We start from the raw sequence: 21,598 nt of genomic DNA, 5'->3' as shown, positions 1-21,598 counted from the left end.
CAGACAGTTACACTGTAGCTGTTAACCCCATCAGCTCTGCTCTACTTCCTTGCCAGAGTATCTTCCTGCTTCTGTCAGAAAGCTTCTGTAGTCCATCTCATTGCTCTAACATCATGCCACTGTTTTCAATTATACCTTCCTCAGAATCTCTTTTTACCTCTCTCATTTACAATCAAGCATGCTGGCACATACTGTGCAGTAAACATGCTTTCACAATGTCTCATTATCTCTTGAACAAAACCGTACTGTCAGCATCTGTTCTTCATCATTCTTTTTACTGATAGCTGTTTTAGTTCCTCCAATAAAATTAAAACATACACTTTGTGCCAATGACCCCGTGGTCTTGAACTTTGGAGCAGAAATGCTTGTAAAAATAACACACAGCTTCTGTTTCAGAAAAACCTAACTATTAAAATAATGTGCAGGAGATCTACCAACTACCTCCCCCACCCCCTCCATCTTTTCCTGAATTGGAGATGACCTCTGAAAAAGGAGCATCTCCTTCCATTTGTTTTGCTTCAGTAATTTACAACAAACCTTTGAACAGTGAGAATCTTGTTTATTTCTGGACACGTGTTTCTATAAAAGGCTTTTTCCAGACAGGCACAAAGGCTATCACAATCAGCCATCCTGAATCATCTGGACCAAATATGAAATTTGTTGGCACAGGTGTTTCTTTCTTCATTCTCTTCACCCTCACTGCTCTTTGGAATGCAGGTGAGTGTCTTTCAGATATTTTGCTGCTTTTAACTGCAAACTTTTGACTTCTGAATTTCAGAATACACACCTCCCTAAGGTATCAGTCCTAAGAAATTACTGATACCATTTGTAAAAGCTAAAGCAAAGCCACACAAGCTGGCTTTTACCAGCATGATGTCATTTTCAACCCCTTCCTCTGTAATTTCCAGCAGGACAGTGGATCTCCTCTGTAAGAAAACAGGCAATTTGGAGAATTCAGTAAATATTTTTAAAGACACAAAACAACTTTCTACCTCCCTATATTGAACAAGCATTTCTACCTCCATCATAGGAAGGTTTTCTGGTACAGAATGAAGGCTGACTTTTATTTCTGACTTGCTAACATTCCTGTTCTTTCTGGCCACAAACCCACATGTAAACTCAGGATAAAGGAGGAAGGCCAACAGAGAGAGAAAAAGAGAACTTTTACTACCTTTTCCTTTTCTTGATCTCTCCATCCTATGAAACAACCCAAACAGCCTTCCCTGTCCCCCTGTCCCATACACAAAACACTACTCAGTGACATTTCCTCCTCATTTTGACAAAAGCTGACATACTTAGAACTGCAAGCAATTGCCCTTCTGCCCCATCAGGGGTGACCATACCTTCTTTCTTCCTCTTCTAGTCTTGTTCACACATTTTTAATGACCTTCGGGGACGTAGGTGAATCCAGCAGCTTTTGGGACACAGTAGATTTCTCCTTCCCAGTCCACTCGTGTCAGATCTGCTCTACTTTCAGATTCAGGAAATTCCTCCTGCTTCAGTTCCACATATGTGGATACTGCTGTTGCCGTTTGTTGGTCCAGCCAGTATGGAGGCTGAGCCTCTATTGCAAAGAAGCAGATACACTTACTACACCCACCATATTAACACAGCCAACCACACAGGCTAACACAGAGTAGTGCTTTTACTGGCATACAAGTACACACAGACAGCACTCCCATAAACCTGCACACCACACAGTTCTGTTACTCCTCTCCAACTGCTCACAATGGAAGGTCACTAGAAAAAACACATGCACACCCTTTCTCTCCAGATTTACAGATCCACCACATTCACAAATACCTTGCATGCTAGCACAGGCTTTAAATTTGCCTATTAGCTAAACCCAGATCCCAAGTCCCTTACACAGTCAACATCTCAGACCTTGGGTCTTTCCAAGTGTGGGTCTCCTTCTCCTGACTGGGTAGTTCATCCTGAAGTTCACTTATGATTGCAACACGTGTGTACACACACACACACACACACACACACACACAAACAAGAGAGCAAAGTGATACAGAAAATAGCAGCAGGATTTAATAGAATGGCTATAGTGATGAGGTGCAGGTTTGAGCCAGAGAAACACGCTGACCAGCAGCTTCATGTGTGACTGGGTCCTTTTATGTTCCCTTCTCTCTATTGTCCCATGCTTGCTATTCAACATTCACCTTGACCCCTCGCTTTCCTTTTGCTTGTGTCCTCCCAAATAAGCAACACTCCCCTAATTACTTTTTGATCATTGGTTTCAATTTTGGTACATCCATATCCAAATTAAGAATTTCTGATAGTTATCTAGGTCATCTCAACATTGCATGGTATTGATATAGTTACCCAAACAGTGTTGCCCCTGCAAGATTCCAGTCCTCAAAAGGTCCTCAGTGCTCCTAGATGTCTCTGCAGCTTGTCCACCTCAACTTCCCCTTAACTGTTTGCAAAATCCAGCTGTTCCTCACAGTGTTACTGTAATGTCTGTCATCTTCTCACTGTTTTATGTGTGTTGAGCCATTTTTCCTGTCATATCCAGTAATTACTCATGGTCTGTTCAACTAGACTTTAGTCAGACCTAAGTCAAGAGCCTAGTCATCTGTCTGTGTACCTAGTGTTCTTAAAAGCTACCTTGTTCAGGTGAGGCTCAAATAAAATCCATAAAAGAAAAACATTTCAGTAGCTTTTCATAATTTCATATTGGAACACACTTTAGCTTTCCATTCATCCAAGAGCACTAGCCTTCTGTTCTCATTGATTCCCACATAGGATTGACAGTGATGGGACCCCATTCTAGTTTGCTTAAGACCTACTCTCAGAAATAAATACAATTAGTGACACTCACCAAGGGGCTGCTCTGGAGATTTATCTTTCTAATAGATGTAAAAATATGCACGGAGTTGGTCAAATTAGGTTCTGGCTGGGGGGTAAATAAGTGTATTTTTCTACTCAAAATGAAGCAACCTTAATATGCAGGTGATTACAGCCTTCACCTAAATATATTCCTAAACTAACAAAACCACCCTACTTCATTTATTTACAGTAGTCCTTTAGATTATGTACTTCTGTTTCAATGAACATCTAGAAGAATTCAATTATATTCCTGACTATGTTTTTTTTCTTCCTTTAACAAGGAGCTCTAGACTCTTGCTCACGGCGATGTGGGGAGCTGCTTGGTACCTGTTCTTGCCAGGTGACATGCCAGTCTTTGGGGATTTGCTGTCCTGATTACAAAGAATTTTGTCTTAAAATTTCTCCATACTCAGGATCTCTCATGGGAGGCAAAGACTTTTTGCTTGAAAATACAGCTCTTAATGCCTCTTCTGTGCTAACATGCAGGTGGGCCATGATTTTATATTTCTCTGCCAAAGGGAGGTGAACCTTTCTAATTTCACTTTCTGAAAACAGGTAATTACCACAAAACAAGACTTGTCTATACAGGAATGAAATTTGTAAAGCTGTTGGAATCCTGAAACACACAAAGGTTCTGCTAACCCTCACCCTCAAAGATACATGTTGTCTCTATTTCTACACCGGATAATTTCATTTAGGTTGACTTATCATTACTCTGCTAGTTCTTTCCTTAACGTGTCAAAATAGTGACTTTTCTAAAAGAGGTTCCTTTTGGGGCTCTTTGTTCTCAATATTTTTTTAGCATTTCCATTTTGTGAAAAAGAAATATTCATTTCTTAATCTGAATGAGAAAGGAATGAGAAAGAAATGTAGGTAAGACATCTTGTCGTTTTCCTGTAAGACAAAGCTGTGGATCCTAGCCGTGTCAGCTTGTATCACACTTAGGTATGTGTGACACACATGCAATACATATGGTACACTGAATTTTACCAACTGCAATGTCATGACATTCTTTCCACAGGGGGTTCTAAGTGAGATTTTGGACTCCTTCCCATCTGAATAGCAGCACCTGAAAAGGTTTTAGAGGCAATGGCCTTAAGTTGCACCAAGGGAGGTACAGACTGGATGTCAGGAAAAATTTCTTCACTGAAAGGGTTATCAGGCAATGGAACAGGCTGCCTAGGGAAATGGTTGAATCACAATCCCTGGAGGTATTTAAAAGATGGGTAGATATGGTGCTCAGAGATATGGTTTAGTACTGGATAGGTACGGTTGGACTTGATGATCTCAAAGGTCTTTTCCAACCAAACAATTCTATGATTCTCCATTGGGCAAAACTTTGACCCAGGCATTTATTCTGTAGAACACAACTGTGCACTTTGAATTACCTGCACAGTTGCATTATCTTATAGTTGCAGATCTTATAGCGGCCTTCCAATACCTGAAGGGGGCCTATAAGAAAGCTGGGGAGGGACTTTTCGTTAGGGCAGTTAATGACAGAACTAGGGGGAATGGCTTTAAACTGAAAGAGGGTAGGTTTAGATTAGATATTAGGAAGAAGTTCTTTAGTGTGAGGGTGGTGAGACACTGGAACAGGTTGCCCAAAGAGGTTGTAGATGCCCCCTCCCTGGAAGTGTTTAAGACCAGGGTGGATGAGGCTTTGAGTAACCTGATCTAGTGTAAGGTGTCCCTGCTCATGGCAGGGGGGTTGGAACTAGATGATCTTTAAGGTCCCTTCCAACCTAAACCATTCTATGATTCTATGATTATCATAGCCAATACAAACCTCTGTGCGGTCAAGCAAAGGTACTACTTCCTATCAGGCCCCAACTCCCTATGGTACTTGGAGCAGCTATGCAGTCACCATACATCAATCTTGAAGAGTCATGGGTGGGATTATACTTTAGCACGCTGGGCAGGAGCCCTAACTGGAAGCAGATGGTTAAATAACAAGCAATGAGCTCTGAGTTAATCTTTGCAACAGAAATTCTAGAACAGCATGAAATTACTTTTGTTGTATTCACAGGATTTACCAGCACAAAAATCCCACAAAACCAAAAATTTGCAATGCCTGCGTATCATGGTCAAAGCTAGCCACTCTGTAATCCTATTAATCCTGTAACATCACCTTTGTCTTTCTGCTGCCTCTTTGTTATTTGTTGCTAATTTATTATATCCCCCTCCCCCAGTAATTAAATAGTAAATCCAAGGCTTGCAGATTGCTGTGTATTTGTGCAGTGCACAGCAGAATTCACACTGGTGTAATAAGTACAAAGTACACACAAATTTTTCCAGTTTATACTCACTGCTACAAGCAAAACAGCCCCAGGACTTGGAATGATCTACACGTGACACAAGGCTGCTTAATGAAACACAACTGAGACATTCAGTATTTTCCTTCTCAGTGGTGACTCTGAAAAGTGTTTTCAACATCAACAGGTTCAAGCAGACAATTAAAACCACTGGCTATGTTGCTAAGGATGGAAAAGCCCACTGCATCTCCCCACTGCTGTATGAGACTGGTTTCATCCCTTTTGAAGTTTCTACAGATGATGGGCTGACATTTCCATACTCTGGAACTTGGTTATCAGGTTGCTTACTTAGATCTACAGTAGCCCTCTTCTTTCTATATTCTTGCTCCATGGATGCAAAATTATATAAGCATTTCCCTTTTGATCGCTTTTCTTCTTCCTTAACAGCCTGTTTGACCTCAGAAAAGTCATTCTTGCTGCCCTCATGTTAATTCATATTTTGAGAGATGAACTTTCACAGCAGTTGAGTTCTGCTGCTACACAGCAGCAATAGCATTAACTCATAAAAAATCCTGATTAAAAATGAGGTTGACTAAAGCAGTTCCCCTTTTGTAGCTACTTCTGTAGGAAAATAACTGCATTGTGGTATTGTAATCTAAGGACTACAGACATTAGTAAGGGTTGCATTCTTTCAGCTTCAGCTTATTCTTTTTATATCATGCATCCTGTTAGAAAATGTACACAGGGGAAATACTGCTAAATCTTAAATAATATAGTGGCACCTTTTCAGAGCTATGCAAAGCAGAAATGTTATTAAACCTTTCTTTCTGTTCTGTAATGCAGTACATCACAGCAAAGTTCCGGATGGAGAAAAATGCACCTTAGTAAATACGACAAAATGGCAATATTATGGCACCTCCAACACTGATGGAAACTTAACTCTTACGTGGACACCCCAGGCACTTGCAGCAACCCAGATCAACATAGAAGTCTGGGGATACCAGGAAACTGGTAAACCAACACTTTTCCTACTTGCACACAAGCAGTCACCATGTGTAACATGTGCAAAGCTCTGCACAGCATGTGATCACTTTCACTAAGGCCTCAAGAAGAGATCGGCAACTACAAATAACTCATGACAATAATGTCAGCTTTTCCTCTTTATTTACATGTGGGTGGAGACATCTAACTTCAGTCTTGTGGTAGCTGTTCTTTTCCAGCATCTGAAATAATTCTCTTCCTCTTTGTGACAGGTGACAGTTACTCAGAAAACTGGTTGGCTGAATGGAAATATCTCTATACTTTGGCAAGAGAAATCCCCAATATTGGGAAATTTTCTTTCATTCCAGTACCTGCTAAAGGAAATTACAGCACGTGGGACTTTGGAATTTTGAGAATTACACCCAGCAGCTATTCTGATGGACAGAGGCAAGTATATCACAACATTCATTTATCATAAGTACCTTATTATTGCTTCCTGTATTAAAGCTGCTGTCTCCTTTGATGTTTAAAACTGGGACTCCAGTTTTCATTTCACATGAAAAAATGAGGAGAGAATAGGAAGGGCAAAAGTGGAAAAAACTCATGGGTCGAGATAAAGACAGTTTACTAAGTAAAGAGGGGCATGCATGAGGAGGAATTAATGCAAAGGCAATAGTTCACCACCTCCTACAAGCAGACTGATGCTCAGTCAGTAGTCACCCAGTAAGGGCTGCTTTGGGAAAAATCCCCCGCGGTTTTATTGCTGAGCATGATGGTCTATGGCATGGAATATACCTTTGGTCAATTTGAGTCAGCTGTCATGGCTGTGTTCCCTCCTAGCCTCTTGCCAACCCCTATCCTACTCCCTGAGGGCCAGTATGAGAAACAGAGGCGGCCTTGACACTGTGAAAGCACTGTTTGGCAACAGCTAAAATGTTGGTGTGTCATCAGCACTCTTTTGGTCACAAATCTAAAACATGGCACTGTATGGGCTGCTATGAAGAAAATGACTCCACTCCAGCCAAACCCTCGGCAAACTAGGACCTGCTGATTTCCTTCTGCAGAGGAGGCCCTAATTGTGCAACTTGTCACTGCAGCCACAGACTTTCCTCTGCATTTATTTTTTTTTCTATTTTGTATGCAGGCCTTTGCATTCCTACAAATTTTATGCCCACTCCCTTTTATTTCATTGTATATTTCCCCATCATTTTTGTGATTTACCTCTGTAAGTGTTCCATACATATTCTGAGCTTGGATTATGTTCCTTCGTAATTCTTACACATCTGCAGTTTTAGATGTAGATAGTGTAGCCCCTGGGAATATATAAATGCCCCCTCTTCACTGTCAGAACATATTACTAGTACATCAGAACCTTTTCAACAATTAGGAGTCGCCACCCACAGAAGGGTAACCTTATTTCTTTCTAGAGGACTTTTTTTTATGCTTCATGTATGATATTTTTTCATGAGTGGAGAGCAGAGTAGCATTGGAACATTTCAAGAATTCTGAATGGTTTTTCTCCATCTATTGCCACCAGGCCTGATACTACTGGGGCACAGGATTAGGCTTTGTTAGAGAATATATATGTTCTTCATTACTGGCCTAAACAGAACTACGATGTGAAAAGACATGAATGGAAAACCTATATCTAAAAAGATCCATGCAAGCCAGAATCACAAATGCTAAAATGTATTCTGATTATTGCATGCTGCTGCATACTGTCATGCCACCTTCTAAATGATGAAAATTTTGATTTGCTGTGACTTTTTTCAGGAAAAAGAAAGCTGTGGCCTTCTCTCAAGTTGAAAGTTTCTTCATAATTATAGTTAGTGATTAAGACACAGTGTTACTGTCAAAGCAGTGCTTGTTCAGCTATCAGGTCTAACTTTTGGCGCTTTTTTTTTTTTTTTTCTTTCCCAGCAACATTCCATCAGTCTGGAGCTCAGTGCATGCATTGGCTTGGCACCTTGGGAAAGACTTCAGAAACGACCCAAATGCATGGGCAACTGCGAAATGTATAGAATGGGACAGAAAGGAGGAGAAGCTTCCAAACTTCCTGGAAGAAATTATAGATTGCCCTTGCACCTTGGCACAGGCAAGAGCTGACACTGGCAGGTTTCATGTAAGTTATTAATTGATCCCTCTGGTCCCTCCCTTATTACGATTCCAAGTAGAAGCTTAGGGAATGCCATACTCCACACACACCCCTGTTCCCTCTCTAAAAGTTATTACAAGGAAATTGAATTATATTTAAATTTCCACAAGTAGCATGTCAAATGGCAGAGGAAGATGCAGCTTATCCAGGTAGAATGAATTAAAAAAAGTGTCTGTAGGACAGCAGATGGAAATCACTTTCAAACACAGAATTAAGGCAGTAGTTCCAATGGTAGACAGAAAATATTCAAGGAGGGCAGTGAGCTCTGTGGAGCTGGGAGCAGGGATGACTTCTTCAAGATCCTACAAGATGGCAGTCTGTGTTTGGAGGCAGTATCTCAAGCTGGAAGAAGCAGGCCACGTTTCTGCCTAGTATATAATAATTTGCTGCAAACCTTTCCACCTTGCACTTCTGAGCTCAAATACATAGCCATAATCCATTATTTCCTGTCTCCTGCTTCTGTCCTTCTTCTCAGCTTCACTGTTAACACAGAAATGACAAAAGCTAAGAAATCGATTGCCATTTAGTCTACACTTTCACTTACAGCGTGGATCTGAGGACCGGATAGGGTAACTTCCTCTCCTATTTATGATACCGAATGGTGGCAGTTGTATTCACGCATATTAAAAAAAAAAAAAAAAAAGTTAGGTAATTTTGTTACTATTCTCTCTTGGTTATGAAGCTCCAAACATGTGTATTTTAAATTATATAGTTAAAAGCACATGAAGGAAAAGTCAGATCTACTGCACTACCTTTGTCTAAGAACATAGGACAAAAGTTAAGTTCATTCTGGCATGGTCTGTGTTTGTTTTGCACTTATAGTTGAATTCCCCTTCTAGCTGCATCTGCTCTTCAAGGTCTGTCGTAATAGACCACAAAATGCTCAGGTTAGACTAAAATGCTGCTCCAATCACTTCAGTATTAAATTCACTGTTTTTCCTATCACTTCCATGCTACTCAACACACAGCCGCAACCAGTTCATTTAGACTTCACACATATATCAGAGACAAAGGATGGGGAGAGGATATAAAAAATAAGGACAATGAGGAAAGAACCCCATTAAATGTGAGCATTGATCTTTTTCAGACGGATTATGGCTGTGACATTGAAAAGGGGAGTGTGTGTACTTATCACCCTGGTGCTGTGCACTGTGTAAGAGCCATTCAAGCCAGGTAAAGAAAATTTTTTAAAACTGCAGTTTTTTTAATGACTGTTCCCTCTCATAGATAGCAGGATCACAGAAGTCACAAAGGTCTCTGGACTCCAACTCTCAGGTCCATAGCAACCATTGTTTCCCTCTTATTCACATATTGAGATGAAGTTGCTGAGATGAAGTTAAGAACTTAGATTTTATAAACAATTAATTGCACTGTGCTAAACTTTGGGATGGGTAAACAAGCACTAATGTCTAAAAGAGATTTGATTAGGCCTAATTAAGCCTTTCCTGTATTGGCATACTTAAGCTCAACAAGTTATTATTTGCACACTTTCTATCAGAACAATTTTAAAGAGCACTATGTTAGTGTAGCTATAAGGCCTACAGAATTTCCTTACTGCCTCAGTTAAAAGCCCCTCCCTCCCTATCCCTAATCTGGTCTCATTTATAAGAACAGGAAGGGGATGGGGGGAGAAGTCTCACTGTGAGGCATCATCTCTGGACATCATACAAAGCTTGGCAACACAAACATTTAGCTATATCCATAAATAGGCCATAGGTAACCTCTAAATATAAGTGGACTTCACAGAGCTGAATGATGACTTTCTTCTCACTGCTTTTCTCAACCAGTCCCCGGTATGCAGCAGGACAGCAGTGTTGTTATGACTCCACAGGGACCCAGATCCTCACGCATGACTCCACAGGAGGCAGCACACCTGATAGAGGCCATGACTGGGGTTCACCACCTTTCATGAAGCCTCCCCGGATACCTGGCTTTTCCCACTGGCTTTATGATGTCATCAGCTTCTATTACTGCTGCCTGTGGTCTGATAATTGTCACGTCTATATGAAAAAGCGTCCCTCCAGTGACTGCAGGACATATCGCCCACCTCGAGCTGGTAAGGGCTTCAGAATTCCATTATGGAGTGTAGCTTTTTGATACAGTGTTGGCTTTTAGAATATTTGTATATATGTATGTCAGTTGGCAATGGTGAGGGTACAATGTCTTGTGGAAAATTTCCATGGAAGGTTTCTATTGATGTACGAGTGGCAAAATCTGTATGTTTTTTAATTGTCCTGCAAGATTTTCTGCTGTTCAGTAACTCAGCAACCCCTGGAACCTAAATAGCCAAAGTTTAGTAGTCAGTGTCCTTGAATTCCTATCATCAGTGGACACTTTCTCAGAAAGATGATTAGGGATGGTTAATGACAGCTTGGCAGTACCTAGAAAAGCTGTCATGCTGAAAAATGCTACTCATATCAAATATGGAATTTTTACAATTTACAAGTGCGCCTATTATTGCTCTCCCTTGCTTTTAAGTAGTCGTCAAATCTTCCCGTATTTCTATTGCTGCCACATGACTTGCCGCCTTCTATGCTGCTGGGGTGCTGAGGTGTCCAGAAGGAATGTGGCCTCCCATAAACAAGCAAAGTGCAAAGAGGCAGCAGTCTGCTTCAGGCAGTAAGGAGAAAACTGCAGAGAGCACTGAAGGAGGTGGCTAGGATGTGATGTGACACAACATGAGACTCTCCCAGGACTGGCAATAGGAGAGAGAGTGAAAGCCTTTCATGGTTTTCCCCATCAGATTTCCCTGTCTGGAGCAACAAAGAATAGGGACCTGGGAGCCAAGTGTGATAATAGGGTTGGAAGGGCAAGGTCCTTGCCAGCACACGGCCCAGTCCCAAGCAAGGTGAGCACGGTCGACACAGCGATGGCAGCAGCAGTCAGTTGAGTTCAAATCTCCAGCTGAGTTTGCAGTGATGAGGTAGGTCCGAAGGAAAGCTGAGAAGCTGGTCTGCCAGACAGGGTCAAAGATCTGGTCCATTGACAGTAACCAGGGTGAGACACAGTCCAGCGATTGTAAGGCAAGTCCATAGTGACAAGACATGTCCAAGGACAAGCCAGAAAGTCAGTCGCAGATCTGTGTGCAGATCAGCAGGGTTCGTGGCCAGGTGCAGGCAAGGCTGTGTTGGAGATGGACACAGGTACACCTATGACATAGCTGAAGCAGGGCCTGAAGTCCTGGGCCTGAGGTCAGACAGCAATCATGGACAGAGGGTATAGGTACCGGGCCTGGTGAGACTGGCCAGCGCAATAAAGGCCTATGAGTATACTCAGAGCCCTGACAGATCCACTGTGGGAAAGAAAGACTACAACATGCCTCTCAAGCAAAGACCTGTTGATGAGGGATGTGAAGCACATGGTCTTGCAAAAATATTCTCAAACTAACTTATGCCATTACATGTATCTCTCAAACATGACAAAAATCTATTGGGCAGCTCTCACTAAGCACTGCAGATGCTCATCTTCCTCCTAGAAAGTACATGCCAAACTGCCTGTGCTACTGCACAGTCAGGAGCATGTTCATTAACCTTGTGCAAGCCTAAGCATCTGAGAAAACTAACCTTCAAATGCCACAGAACCGTCTGCAAAGATCTGAATGCTAAAAGCTTCTCAGAGCATGTCAAAAATGGATGCAGTACAAAATCAGCTCAAACCAAAAAAGTCACCTACCTTGGTACTTACGGAACTCCCCTAGAACATAGGATCCTGGGCTTAAAGACCTCATCTGTCTGATGTGGAGAAATTACTTGAACCTATCACTCAGGGGCAAGCCTTCTTTACTGTGATTTTCTGTTGGTCCATTTGCTATGTGCACTTTGGTCTGAAAATCCCAAGTGAATGCACTAACCACTGAGAAGGGGGGGGGGAAAAGGTCTTTCCCTTGGTCTAATGAACCTGATTTATGGAGGAGACTCTTTCTCTACAGAAAGATTAAAGAGACAATGATCCCAAAATACTTAACAATCAAGCAGTTAAGGACCTCCTTGTCACACGGATGGTCTTAGTCATTGAGAATCATACCTCAGATAAGATGACACAACTTCAACTGTTTTTACTGGAGTGGAGAGGGGACTCCAGACCTCTTAGTGATCTAAAAGGCAAAACTAAAGATACCTGCCGAGGTATCCTTAGTTTTGAAGTATCCTCCAGAGAGGCTTTGAGGCTGAAGATCACTGACATCTCTCCCTGTTCAGGCCAGATGAGACTTCAAAACCCCACCCCATTTCTCTGACTGTCACTTCCAGCTACATTTGGAAGCTTCCTGGTGAGATGCTTCTGGAATAGCACTGTGTTCACATCCAAATCTCCCCATACATTGCATGCGACTTAGGCTTCTAGCCTGGGAGCAAGGATTCTGGTAGGGGATCTACCAGGTAAGCACTGTTGCCCATAACAGCCTTTAAAAGTGCAGCCCTAAATTTTGGCCAATGAAGATGAGAATAACTGGAATGACATTCCTCGCTGTTCCTACAGTGCTGTTCAAGGTTGCTATTCCTCATGTTTCATTTAGCATGGATCAGCCTTGCATTTTCTCCTTTGTTTAAATGCCATTCTTCAGTTCACCTGAATGAGATTTTTTTTTTCCCTTGTGAACGTAAGAAGAGGAGTAATGGGCTATGGTTTTTGCTTCTTCTTATTTTTCTTTTTGCTTTTAAAAACAGCATCTGCTTTTGGGGATCCTCACTTCCTCACATTTGATGGTCTGAACTTCACTTTCAAAGGCCAAGGAGAATACACATTGGTAGAGTCCGATATCACATCCCTAAGAGTGCAAGGCAGGACACAGCAGGCACACTTTCCCAATGGTAAGTTGGTAAGAGAGGAAGCAGTAAGGTCAAAAAACAGCTTCTGAGGTTGCTTGATTTGCACTTTGCAGCATTCCTCCTATCTTCTCTAGTGTCTTTTTTGGCCGTTTGTGAAAGGTTTAACTTTTGAAGTTAATCAGAAGGCAGACAGAATGTTCAGAAAAAAATAACTTCCTAATCAAAAATTATTTGATAGTTTAATTGGGTATGAATAATGGAAGTGTAAGGTTTTCTGTTGTGTTTAAGAGCTCAAAAACCGATTTTCATTTCTCTCCATACCCACTCCCATCTCTAAGGAAACATAAGGGCAGTTCTAGGAATCAACAGCCATAGCTCCCAGGGGATGCATTTTGATAGTATTGTAGCTGAAAATTAATAGAAAGCAGGTTAGTGTATGCCCTGCTTTATCTTATTTCTGTATTGCATGTATATGCATGCATGTGTTAACAGAGAAAAAATGTCCCAGAAGGAGCTGAGAAAACATACTTTGGATGGGGAAAAAATTCCAAAAAGTCCAAAATCTGACGTCCAGAAGTCCAAGGTGGCAGTTCTGTTGCCCCGCCCCCCCCCCTCCTTGCTTCCCCAAGAATTGAGAATTCGGTCATTTCGTGATCAGTGTGTCCCAGGTGTCCTCCAACCATCACATCTCCCACAAGGCCTTCTTTGTTCATGAAGAACAGATCCAGCAGGGCGCCTTCCCTAGTTGGTTCACTCACCAGTTGCGTCAGGAAGTTGTCTTTCACACACTCCAGGAACCACCCAGAGTGTTTCTATTCTGCTGTATTATATACTTCCAGCAGACATCTGGTAAGTTGAACTCCCCCAGAAGAACGAGGGCTAGCAATCATGAGACTTCTCCCAGCTGCTTGTAGAACATCTCATCTGTCTCTTCATCCCGGCTAGGCGGTCTATAGCAGACTCCCACCACAATATCTGCCTTACCGGGCATTCCACTGATCTTTACCCATAGACACTGAACCCTATCATCATCATCATTGAACTCAATGCAATCATAACTCTCACTAATGTAGAGGGCTACCCCGCCATCTCTCCTTCCTTGCCTATCCCGCCTGAAGAGTTTATAGCCAGCCACGGCAGCACTCCAGTTATGCGAGTCATCCCACCATGTTTCTGTGATGGTAATTATATAGTTTTCTTGCTGCACAATGACTTCTAATTCCTACTGTTTGTTGCCCATGCTGCGTGCATTGGTGCAGATGCACTTCAGCTGGGCTACTGATCCCACCACTCTTCTCAGGGGAATAGCCTTAGTTCCTAAGTGACTACTCGCTGTTGTTTCTAACCCATAAATATCCTTTGCATCTTTGCTGCCACTTGGAGCTATATCGCCCACTTCCTCTGAGGTGGCAGACCAACGAGCCTCACTAGCACATTGTACCTCAGACATTGGAGTGCCATCCCCAGGCCTGTTTCTAGCAATCCTCATTTCATCCCCCTCCCCCACTGGACCTAGTTTAAAGCTCTTTTGATGAGCCCTACTAACTTCTTAGAAAGCATCCTTTTGCCCCTTGGAGACAGGTATACTCCATCATTTGCCAGCAGGCCTGGTGCTGTGTAGGCCAACCCACGATCAAAAAAAAACCAAAATTTTGCTCCTCACACCAGGCTCAGAGACAGGTATTTATTTCCTGGCTCTTTCTATTCCTCCCCACATTGTTCCGTGTGATAGGAATGACAGAGGAGAACGCTACCCTGTGCACCTGATCCCTTCACCGTTCGTCCCAGGGCCCCGAGGTCCCTCTTAATTGCTCTTGGGCTTCTTGTTAGGGTTTCAGTACTGCGTACTTGGTAAATTATTAATGGATAATAATCCGTGGGCCTTACCAGAGTTGAAAGTTTTCTTTCCACATCTTTAACCCAGGCCCCAGGTAGGCAGCAGACTTCCCTTGTGAAGAAGGTCTGGTCTGCATATTGGGCCTTCTGTTCCCTTCAGAAGGGAAGGGAATGACAATGACTATTACAGGGAATGACATTACTATTATTACAATGACCTGCCTTTTCTTCTTTACGGAAGCTGTTGTGATACAGGGCTTAGGGTGCCTTAACCTTGGGAACGTTTCCAGGCTGTGGGAACCATCATACACATTAAGGCTGGGTTCCACTTTCAGAGCTTAATATCTATTTTGCAAGAGAACCTCGGAGGCTAGGGTTGTCACATGGGGGACACGCCTGCTGTGCTGGACAGGAACCTGCTGCCATTCCCCCTCATCTCCTAAATTTCCCTGTCCAGCTATGTGGAGAGAGAATAGGGAGTCCTCTGTGGCACAAGGCATGCCTGCCTGTTGGATTTGAGACAGAGAGCACAGGGTGTTGTTCCTGTAGTCTATTTCCCTTTCACACTCTCTGATGGTCCTCAACCTGCTCACTGCTTCCCAGAGTTCCATCGCTAACTGGAGGAGTTCCTCCACCTGGGCACATCTCCCACAGGTGAATTCCCCACTGGTGTCTGATATCAGTGCAAGTCGGGGGCAGGCCCTGCAGGCCAGCACCTGGGTGGCAGCATGAACCCACCGGGGCTCCCCATCTGGGAGGTCGCATCACTCGCGGCTCGTACAGAGCATGAGAGGCCTTAATTTTTTGGCGAGTAGACACCGTGGCTTCCTGGTACTTCCAGCCGAGCACCAGCGCCGTGCCCGCGCGCCCCCCTGCCCGCCCTTACCTGCTCCAACTGCCGCGCCGCGTCCTGTCTGCCCGCCCTGGCCGCCCGCGCTCCCGAGGGGCCGTTTGAATCTCCCGCGGTTGAGCGTGGCAACGGCGCCACCGCCTCAGCACCTCTCGCGAGATCGGCAGCTGCTGAAGGGACTCTCTGTCGTGTTCGCGGGTTTCCCTGGCTCCGGGAACCTGCCCGTTCCTCCTCGCACGAGCTCAGGCGCGAAACCGCCGGTTGCCGCCGCTATGCTCCTCGCGACTAAGCGCAGCTGAACGTTCCACCGCGTTTAAACCGCCCGTAGTTGCTCCTGGCAACGCCCCCGCGGCGTCAGCCCTTGATTGATTTTACCGTGTTTGTGATAGAAGTGGCATGAATCACTGAGCAGTTCATTCTGGAGATCATTTTCTTAAATATGTGTTCAACCTGTTTCCTGTCATGCCCTCCCTGAAACTATCTTCGATTTTCCAAGGCCTTACTCACAAAACTGAACGTGCAAGAAGGAAATCAACCGGTCTTCTTACATAGCTCAGCCACTGCCATTGGGATGAATTAGAATTTCCATACTTTTTTAGCATTAAACATTCTGCTTTCAATATACCATACTAGTAGGAGACTTATACTGTGGGTTTTTATGTGACTTCTATGCTTAGCAATTCCCTCAAATGTAAGTAATAATATTTAATTATTTTTGTTGAACATCTGGGGTTTTGTTTTGTGTTTTGGGGTTTTTTTTGCCTGTATCATTATAACCTTCCATATTTACATTATATCATGTTGGCTATTTTGGGGGGTTGGTTTTTTTTTATTTTGAAGGAACCAGGGCTCAGGTGACAGGTTTGTGTGCAGTGGCCATGCAGGAGAACAACTCTGATGTGATTGAAGTACGCTACTCAAAAGATTTGAATCTGGAGGTCCTGTTGAACCAGGAGGTTGTCAGCTTCTCCGAGCAAAACTGGATGGACCTGAAAGGTTAGTTACAAATATCAGCCTTGTAAGCTATCGTATTCTGATAGAACCCACGTATAGTTAAAAATATTTCTAGATGCATGCATTTCGACTGTTTTTTTCAGTGTCCTTTTGTGAAACAAGCTGCAGATCACTCAAAAAAATATTTAAGGAGTGAAACAAAGGACGGGCAATGTCCCAGCTCATTAGAATTTATTTCATTATTACATGACTTTCTTCAGTTTGGTTGCTGCCAGGTTGAGGGTGAATCCGTGGTAGTGCAATGTTGGCATGGGCCTTGGTGAAATAAATAAAACTGAGAGCATGGAGGAGAATGCCTTTCCCAATCTGCCTACCTGGCCCTGTCTTTATACTAGCCCACTGCATGGATTCCTCTGGCCTCTGAGACTGATGACCGCTAGAATATGGGCAGGAATATAGCCACCAGAATTATGGGCTTCACATCTCCTTCCAAAAAGTCACAGGTCAAGTGTGCTACAGAGAAGCACACTGTGGCTATCTGTGTTCCCACGAAGAGGTGTAGCAGGGAGTCATGGTTCAGGTGAGCACACAAGAACCTGCAACCTTCCTGCTTCTCATCAGCACAGTTAGCTTTCTAGCCAGTTAGCCTAGCTGCAACTGGAATCACCGATGTTGTGTCCAGGAAGAGGCAGAGTCATCTGATTTGCCAGGAGGCTGGACAGTGGCATGTTACCGTCTCCCATAAAGTCCAAATAACATAAATAACAACCTTTACCAACACCTGGTGCTTGCCTGAACTTTCTGGGATGTAAGAGGAGTATGAAGAGATGGCATGCAGTCCTGGCAATGTGTTTTGAGCGGTGGCGTCAATCTCCACATCTTCTATGTCCTCTTTCAGTGTCTTGTAGAGCAATGGTTTTCCTTCGGATCTCACGGAGGGTGAATGGAATTAAAAACTCCTTACTCCATATTCTGCTTTGAGCTTACCGCATCTAATGCAGGAAAAATGAAATATGGTAAAAAACAACCAAAACATATACTAAAATATAACTGAATTTCACATTTACCTACCAGGAGCTCTCTTGATCAGTTAGATGTTATTCCTCTATTCTTTTGCTGAATTCTTTTCCTCCAGGGGTGTGATCATTTGATTAGTCTTTATAATAATTTGGCAAATACTCTAAACATTGCTAGAATTTTAACAGTAAGCCTTCTATTCAGCAGAGGAAGTTTTCTGGGGCTAGCAATTAGTATTCCTCAAATGGCTGTAAAATATAATGAAGAGCAGAGGGAAGGCTACATTGACAAGGAACTGCAGAAGCAGAGAGATGCAGGAAGGAAAAAAAATGGAAGGGACAGTGATGGTGCTTGGAGAAAAAGCCATATTGGGAGGTCCTGACAAGACAATCATGAAGCAGAGGAAACCTGTGACCACTAAGAGCAGTGCTTCCAGCTCACAGCCACTCTCTGATGTAATCATCTCATATCTCAAAGCTTCTGCCAAAGCTTCTGCTCTGCAACACTGACAGAAGGCAGTGCAGCTTACATCAACTGTGGGCTTTTTTTTGCTACTACTCTGTAGCAGCCATGTTACTGCATTTGTAGGTATGAAGGTGTGGCTTCCCTTTAAATGCTTCTCAGAATGTAGCCCAGAGTGGAAAGGAGGAAAAGCTTTATGAAAAATGGTTAAAACTGATGACACAACAATCTGTTCACTAGGGATGATTAGCTATTTTGTTCTCTTCCCCTCATTGTTGTAGGTCTCTTTCTCCATTCTACAGCTGATCAGAACATCACAGTGATGTTCTCTTCTGGGTCTGGAGTGGAAATAAGGGGAAGCAGAGGATTTCTGACCCTGACAGTTCTGCTCCCAGAGAAGTTTATGAATCACACATGGGGTCTCTTTGGGGTAATGAATGGCAATACAGAGGATGAGTATACCTTCAAGAATAAAACCATCATGTCAGTTCATGCAGGTCCCCAGCAGCTGTTTGAGTTTGGAGCTAATTGTAAGTAATTTCTGGTCTATTATTACATTTTCGTTACACATGCAAAACAGCTTGATTTATAGACTAGCAAATGAAGTCTTTGAAAAGCAACCTATACTGGGAAGAGAAGTGTGCTCTCCTCTACCCAAGTGGGTAACATTCCTAGCTGAATGACTGAAGACAGAACCACGATGGAGTGCCCTGCTCTTTGTTTCATCAAGAATCAAAACTCATATTCCACAGCTTGCACTTTCAGAATTCCATCTACTGTGATCAGCCAAACACAGCATCACGAGACTAAAGTGTTAACAAAAGTATGGCAATAGCCAGGGCCAGCTATCTTCTTCCAGAATATTAGCAATGTTTCCATCAAGTACCATGCTGACAATTTAAAAAATCATTTATTAAATCACAACTTAATAGTTGTCCCTTTAAAAAAGGGGGGAATGTGATGGGTGGTGTAAAAGAATGGCTGCTTTCATGTAATGAAAGTGATCAGGCTGCTATATCTATCCTGCAGCATTAGACTGGTCAGCATTCCTCCTGACATCAGGTTAGGAGATGGGCCAGAAACGTGATGCAAAATACCCTCTGGCTACCAGCTGATCTGTGTATCAAGCACAGTGTATAGCCATACAACAGGATTCGACTTACAGTGAAAAGTCTCACAGCTCCTACTTTAGGAAGTTTCTGATTTAGTAGAGTGAAAACAAAAAGCAGGGCCACCACAGACATGATAAATTTAGGAACACACAGGATTAGGATTTGTGTTGCTTGCAATGTCTATTTTCGCTAGCTCTGTCTGAAGTAGTACTTTATCACCATTTTGCCAGCAGGCACCTAAAACCATCTTTATGCAAAATCATAGCTACACAATAATTTGGATCTAATTTTAAGTAATTGATCAAACACCAAGTTAACCAAGCACTAACTTTAGTGCTAAGTCAAGGTGCTGCATATGAAAAGGAAAATAATCTTGAGTGCAAGGAAGCTGTAGGGTTTTGCAGACCTCTTCTAGCTCTAGCTACATTTACATAAATAAGCACTTGGATTAGTAGCAGAAAGTGGTATAGGTCTGTAAGCTACATATGAATCTCTCTCTCATTCTTTCTCCATCTCCCAAGGGGCTGTTGAAAATGGAACTTCTCTCTTTACTTATGACACAGAGTTCTTACTGAACAATTTCTTTTATGGGGAAAAGCACAATACTTCCTTTCTGCCCGTGTTTTTTCCTTATGAAGACCCTGCTGATCCCCTGGTGAAAGAGATGGTCTCGCTCTGTGACTCTGACCCATTCTGCAGATTTGATGTCCTGACAACAAGAAGCCTTCAAGTGGGAAGTTCCACAAGACTATCTCATCAGAATCACAAGCTGCTGGTAGAAAATCTAAAGCCAGGTGATACAGCATTCCACAAAGCAATCATCACTACAGTTCTTTCTGCGGGGCATCTAAATAGTTTACACTGTTCAAGGAGGCTTTGCTCAACTGTAGGTTCACACACCTGTAAACACTCTTATTGGGAGGAATTTTCCTTGTACCAGGAAAACTGCACTGGCAGGATACTTAGACAAACACAAAATAAATTTCTTTCCATTTCTTCCACTACTACACAACTGTGTAGAACCCTTATCTTCATTTTCTATGCCTTCACCTGTCTTCCTTGGACTTAAAAATAAAAATTAAAAAATAGAAAGTATTGTCTTTCCGTTAGCCTAAAAATCTTTGTCTTTCCATGAGTTGCTACTAAAATGCCATTTGAATCATTGTGATGGAGATTTGCTAGTCCAAATCCAAAATACTCTAACCAGCTATGTCTCTTTTACTAGTCATCTCTTGTGGCTGGCTGGATCATCCAACAAATGGAAGAAAGAATGGAACTAACTACCTGCTGGGCTCAACCATCAGTTTCATCTGCAATCAGGGCTATGAACTCACTGGGTCAAAGGAAAGAATTTGCCAAGTGATGGGCGCCTGGTCTGGAGACACACCCAGTTGTGTCCTGAGAACAGGTCTGTTTCCTTTTAAATGTTACAAATTGACATTAAAAAATACTATCACAAACAAGGTAATCTCAGTACAATGATGGCCTTTGACAAAAGCAACTTATCTTACTTGGGAAGACACTGGACACGAGATCCCTGGGTTTCTAGAAAGACTAATACTCAAATCTAAGTAACAGGTGGTTTATGGTGTTGATATTTTAGGGGTACGTGCTTCCCTTTCTCTAGGTTTGGCTGAAAAGAACTGGTAGGCATGCTTCTTGAGTGGACAACCTAATATAAATTTGAAGCTCAGTCTTACATGAAAGCATAGTACTTAGACAAAAATTATTCCGTAACACAAAAATACAAACGCTACAAAAATAATCCTTATTTACAGCATTATTTTAATGTAATTTTCTTATGTGCATTTAATGTTATTTTAGCAGTTTTATAAATATATAATCTATGCATGCACATAGAGAACTAGAGTTATTGAAGTCCTTTAGTATCCACATAATTTGAGCTATTTCTCAAGTATAAATGATAGCACAACCCCCAACCATTTATTGTCATCCTTCATTCTGTCGTTACCAATACAGTTTTAACTTTATTTGCAACTAACTGGGGCAAACGTATATCCAGTCTGAGCCATCTGAGGGGTGGGCTATGAAGTCACATGTTATAAAATGAGTGCCTTAAGAGAAACTTTGCAGAAAAGGACCTGGGGGCCTTGTGGATGCCTAGTTGAACATGAGCCAGCAGTGTGCCCTTGCAGCCAAGAAGGTTCATGGTGTCTCAGGCTGCATTAGGCAAAGTATTGCCAGCAGGTCAAAAGAAGTGATCCTTCCCCTCTGCTCAGCACTGGTGAGGCCTCACTCAAGTGCTCTGTCCAGTACAAGGGAGTCATGGACATGCTGGAGAGTGTACAAAGAAAGGCCACAAAGATGATTAGGGGACTGGTGTATCTCTCCTGTGAGGAAAGGCTGAGAGAGCT

At 42.6% G+C, this 21,598-nt stretch overlaps 1 protein-coding gene across 1 annotated transcript; it reads left to right on the top strand.

Moving 5' to 3' along the window:
* Positions 1–476: 476 nt before the first annotated feature.
* On the top strand, positions 477–20,631 carry SUSD2 (sushi domain containing 2; the record flags this gene model as incomplete). The annotated part of the gene is made up of 13 exons (XM_010173151.2): positions 477–717; positions 3,120–3,324; positions 5,278–5,429; positions 5,934–6,101; positions 6,344–6,518; positions 7,992–8,193; positions 9,314–9,399; positions 10,014–10,282; positions 12,891–13,034; positions 16,519–16,674; positions 18,393–18,641; positions 19,745–20,017; positions 20,449–20,631. Coding segments are annotated over exons 1-13 (2,503 nt in total), but the record flags the coding sequence as incomplete, so codon positions are not given.
* Between the last annotated feature and the right edge of the window lie 967 nt (positions 20,632–21,598).

The sequence above is a fragment of the Antrostomus carolinensis genome, unplaced genomic scaffold (genome assembly GCF_000700745.2).
Source record: "Antrostomus carolinensis isolate BGI_N321 unplaced genomic scaffold, ASM70074v2 scaffold21188, whole genome shotgun sequence".
Taxonomy (NCBI): domain Eukaryota; kingdom Metazoa; phylum Chordata; class Aves; order Caprimulgiformes; family Caprimulgidae; genus Antrostomus; species Antrostomus carolinensis.
The sequence above is the reverse complement of the archived record's forward strand: the minus strand, read 5'-3'. Positions and strand labels throughout refer to the sequence as shown.